The sequence below is a fragment of the Pecten maximus genome, chromosome 17 (genome assembly GCF_902652985.1).
Source record: "Pecten maximus chromosome 17, xPecMax1.1, whole genome shotgun sequence".
Lineage (NCBI taxonomy): Eukaryota > Metazoa > Mollusca > Bivalvia > Pectinida > Pectinidae > Pecten > Pecten maximus.
The window spans coordinates 28,551,354-28,556,892 of NC_047031.1; the positions used below are offsets into that span (position 1 = coordinate 28,551,354).

Genomic DNA, 5,539 nt, shown 5'->3' on the forward strand with positions numbered 1-5,539 from the left:
CTCAAAGATAAGACCGTTTCCCCAGTAGAGACCAAATCTGTCGGAACCAAGTTCACTTAGACCGACACCGTACAGCGAGATGGATTTGTACACTATATCCCTTCTGCTGTTGGCTGTTGCAATTGCCCCGACTTATTCTCAAACGACTGGTAAATATACGACGATGACTTTTTATTTCAGTCAAAAACAAAGCGGTAATTCTACCTTGTAAGCAGTGATGACTACATTAAAATCTGACCCAGTTATCTGGGTTGACCTGCAGACATTTTTATTTATCTGTATCGTTGTTAAATTACGTTTTTTATTGATATTATTTAAAGAAACTTTCTGGCGATGTACCGATATACTGACGTTTATCTTGGTAATATTAAACCGATCAATACCGTGTGACAGGAAGAGAAATAGCTGTTGGGAATTCCGTTGAGTGAATATTGTCTTTCCCACCAGTAGTTCGTACAAACCACAAAAAGCAGCATTCCAATGGTATTAACCCGTAAACATATGTCAATATACATATTATTGGAATATATTTTCAGTCATTTACATCCATTCAATGGGCCCATTAAGGCTCTTCAACAATCTAGGCATTGACGTATATGTCTCCTCGCTAAATTTGATAAATGTTATCAAATAATTCATTAAATAGTTTCAGGGCATAACCCATTGTAATAACCTGCTGAGGTTTGGATGTAACAGTTTCCATTCTTTTTTTTTCTTTAGACGTGTCAAGATACTGTCGTATGGTTGCCCTTTAGTTAAATGTTTGGCCATCTCAGGAATATAAAGTGATCTGCATATCGCTTTAAATTTTCACAGTATGCTAGCCAGTTATTTTATCGTTGTATAAAGAATTCTAAATCACTGATTTGGTCAGTACATGATCAGAATATGATCCTACATAAAATGATAAAACTCTCAATGGGCTTTCATATACATGTATTTGTTAAAATCATGGTTTTGTTTTGACCTTTCAATATAGGTAAAACAATCACACTGTTTTGAGAAAATACTGACAATAATAATGTGTACATATCACTTTGTATTTACAGCATGTCAAGCTTACCATTCTGGGACATGCATCAATCTCTTGAGTGGAACTTCACACTGCGGAGCTGGAAATCACCTTGTCCTTAGTTACTGTGGGTTTCTCGAAGCCTGCTGCTATGGTGCTCAGCAAACCGCTGCAACACCAGCTCCCACACATGCGCCATCACACGGAACCGGAAGTGGATCAGGATCAACAGGATCGTCGGGTTCCTCAAATGGTATGCCTTCAACAAAGCAGTTAACCGAACATTATATATTCTGAAAATACGTGACAATTCTACTACAAAATTGATATGGCTTGGGCATTTGTGTTTTCACTAAAACTTTACAAATGTCAATAATTACGGTAAGGTGGTCCTGGTTAGGTTCTCCAGAGTATGATATGGTATTCAATGTTCTTGAAGGGGAAACGGTATCTTTATTAGAGAAGCCTTCCTTATTGAAGGTCAGTGCGCAAAAATCGACAACATGTTTGACTACAGCAAATAACTCGTCACATGCAAACCAGAAACCGTTAATGTAAACAAAGTTATAGACTGTTTACTAGATATATTCTTGCTTTGAAACTCTTCACCTGTGAAAGAAGCCAGTGTGATTTTCTACGACTGCTTAGAAGCAATTGTATGTTCCGGATTTTGGCTATCTTTGACTTGGTGTTTTGACTAGGAATATGTGTCCGAGAGGACGGACATATTGTTCTTAGTTCATAGTATTGACGTCATTGTTAGCATTTTCCTTGTTGAAGTGACGTGTCCTTTTTATGCGTCTGGACACATCCGGATACAGTGAACAAATGAGTCAATAGACTAGTTGTAAGGTATGGACCACTCTTTGCGAATGGTTGTAAATTCTTGACCCAAAACGTTTTCGACAGAAATGTGGATATACAATATTGCTTCACATGATGAAATACCCATCAATAAATATGCTCGCACCGTTACAAATTGTATAATTTTCATAGCCATAATTTTATCTTAACAGGTCAGTGTGGTGTCCCCAGTGTATCCGGAAATCACAAGATAGTTGGTGGCACCGTCGCCACACATGGAGAATATCCCTGGCAGGTGTCGCTCCGATACGGAGGCCATCATATGTGTGGTGGTACCCTGATCGACAATCAATGGGTCGTCACTGCCGCTCACTGCTTCCAGGAGTAAGTTGTACTTATTGCGTGCCGTAGCCTCTAACACAGTTCCGTTTGAGTTCGTTTGGTGACAGATTAATAAGAGATATATTAACCCAGGCAAATATTGAATCATCAAGTCCGTGAATTCGAAACTTCAATTTGTGACTTCAACTACCATTACTGTAAACGTGGTTATTTTCGCGGAGGTTTAATTTCGCGATTTCGATACGTAAACTATACGTGCGGCGGTAATTTTCGCGATTGACCCACCTTCGTTTGTAGTTCGAGTTTACTCAAATTAATATCAAAATAATACACGTGGGGGGAATTTTCGCGATTAAAAAGGATCCGCGTAATTAGCGTAAATTTCCCCCTCGCGTAAATTTCCACGTTTACAGTAATAGGGAGGCCAACTGGAACCATTATAAACTATTTCGGTTTAAAAGGTTCTTTTGATCTGCTTGTCAATCAATTGCTATACTCTGTTTTATCATACATTGTGCTTCCTCACTGTGACCCGGTGGTTGTTCCATTGACATGTGTCAGTATGATATTTATCGGAACTGGAAATGCAACAAAATAGACATAAAAGCAGTTATGTCACCCTGAACAAAAAACAAATCAAGTACGAATTCAGGAATACGCATCAGTTTTTAATGGCAGTATTCATTTATTCACAGATCTTGATGAAATAAATGACACACTATATTGATTACAGGGCTTTTAATTATAGGGGCTTTTTGGGGTCTTTGATGAGCCTAATTCCCCATTGAAATTGTTTCAACAATTCCAACAATTTGCAGTTTACTCATGACAAAACATTTCCCTATTCACAAATTTTCTTCCCAAAAGGATACAAAAAATTCCAATCCCAAACCAGTGAGAAAAAATCCTATTAGATGTCAGTCTTTATATAGGACAATGTAACCGGAATATCTACTGAAATTTAATGGTGTATAAATATGTTCTGTAGCACACAGAATAACTACTGGACCGTGGCAGTTGGTGTTCAAGACCGCGGCCATATATATAGAAGTCAGATCCACACCGCTGTTCGTGTGATTGTACACGAACATTACGATCATGCTCATAACCATAACGACATCGCCCTGATCAAACTAGACAAACCTGTCGATACTACAACAACATACGTGAAGACAGCCTGCCTGCCAGAACCTAATGAAGACTTCGACAACGCCGTGTGTACTGCTACAGGATGGGGCGCGACACACAGCGGTATGATCCACATTTGATAACAATGCTTACAATTGACTTATACATAAGTTTATGTTTTTGACATTCATTGCTGTATAAATGCCACCAACAAGAAAGTACCGACTTTTAAAGAAAACGGTCATATCTTAATCGATTTTCCAGATATGTCTGATTAAATGCGAATTAGGCCACGTGACCTGAACATAACTGAATAGTATGTTTTATTATCTTAAACCTTGTTTTAAAATGTTAAACCATTGGACTTGTACTCTCACGAGAATTGACGAATATATCAAATGTTAACATTAAGGCTTTCTTTTCCAAAATCGACCTAAGTAAAAAAAAAATAGATAGCAGCGGATTCACAGTACAAAATAAACAGGCAAGTTTAACCGATGGTCTTTAACTGATCGGAGTTCATTAGCTTAGAATTCCCATTTAGAAAGCACTACAGAATTAAAGTTCCTAAATTTATATTGTTTCCTTCAAATCCAATACGGTTTGTAAGCTAATGGATCTCCTGACGTCGAGGAACGTTGATGAAGCCAGGATCTGATTGTGATATACGTGTTTCACTAACAGATGTCTTGTTATACAGGTGGACAGGGGACTCAATATCTTAAGGAAGTGGACGTCCCTATCATTACTAACAGCATGTGTAAATACTACATGGGTAACATTATCTACTCTTCCAATCTTTGTGCCGGATACAGTCAGGGCGGAAAGGACGCTTGTCAGGTACGTAGTTAGCATACAATAAAGTCAGGGTGAAATAGACGCTTGTCATGTATGTAGTTAACATACAATACAGTAAGGGTGGAATGGACGCTTGTTAGGCACGTAGTTAACATACAATACTGTCAGGGTTGAAAGGACGCTTGTCAGGTACGTAGTTAACATACAATACAGTCAGGGCGGAAAGGACGCTTGTCATGTACGTAGTTAACATACAATAAAGTCAGGGTGGAATGGACGCTTGTCATGTATGTAGTTAACATACAATACAGTCAGGGTGGAAAGGACGCTTGTCAGGTACGTGGTTTAACATACAATACAGTAAGGGTGAAATGGACGCTTGTCAGGCGCGTAGTTAACATACAATACAGTCAGGGTGGAAAGGACGCTTGCCAGGTACGTAGTTAACATACAATACAGTCAGGTGCAATGACGCTTGTTAGGCACGTAGTTAATTTACAATACAGTCAGGGTGGAAAGGACGCTTGTAAGGTACGTAGTTAACTACAATACAGTATTGGTGGAAACGACGCTTTCTTACGTACGTAGTCAACGTACAATACAGTCAGGGTGGAAAGGACGCTTGTCAGGTACGTACGTAGTCAACATACAATATAGTCAGGGTGAAATGGACGCTTGTCAGGCGCGTAGTTAACATACAATCCAGTCAGAGTGGAAAGGAGGCTTGTCATGTACGTAGTTAACATACAATACAGTCAGGGTGGAAAGGACGCTTGTCAGGTACGTGGTTTAACATACAATACAGTAAGGGTGAAATGGACGCTTGTCAGGCGCGTAGTTAACAAACAATACAGTCAGGGTTGAAAGGACGCTTGTCAGGTACGTAGTTAACTACAATACAGTAAGGGTGGAATGGACGCGTGTCAGGTACGTAGTCAACATACGATACAGTAAGGGTGGAATGGACGCGTGTCAGGTACGTAGTCAACATACGATACAGTAAGGGTGGAATGGACGCGTGTCAGGTACGTAGTCAACATACGATACAGTAAGGGTGGAATGGACGCGTGTCAGGTACGTAGTCAACATACGATACAGTAAGGGTGGAATGGACGCTTGTCAGGTACGTAGTTAACATACAATAAAGTCAGGGTGGGAAGGACGCTTGCCGGTACGTATACGTAGTTAACATACAATACAGTAAGGGTGGAAAGGACGCTGGTCAGGTACGTGGTCAACATACAATAAGTCAGGGTGGAGAAGACGCGTGTCAGGTACGTACATATAGTTAACATACAGTACAGTCAGGATGGTAAGGACGCTTGTCAGGTACGAACATGCATTATATCATACAGTATAAAAATGACAATCAGGGTACCGTTAACATTAGAGTGTGCGTAGGACTACATATTCAGGTTACGTTGATGAAAATTAAAATACATAAGTGTCATATTA

The 5,539-nt window shown here is 39.5% G+C and overlaps 1 protein-coding gene across 1 annotated transcript; it reads left to right on the plus strand.

Annotated features, from left to right (window-relative positions):
- On the plus strand, positions 1–4,126 carry LOC117315531 (tryptase-2-like; the record flags this gene model as incomplete). Its single annotated transcript, XM_033869760.1, is given in 5 exon segments — positions 1–149; positions 1,050–1,265; positions 2,029–2,200; positions 3,147–3,409; positions 3,987–4,126. Coding segments are annotated over 5 exon segments (861 nt in total), but the record flags the coding sequence as incomplete, so codon positions are not given.
- Between the last annotated feature and the right edge of the window lie 1,413 nt (positions 4,127–5,539).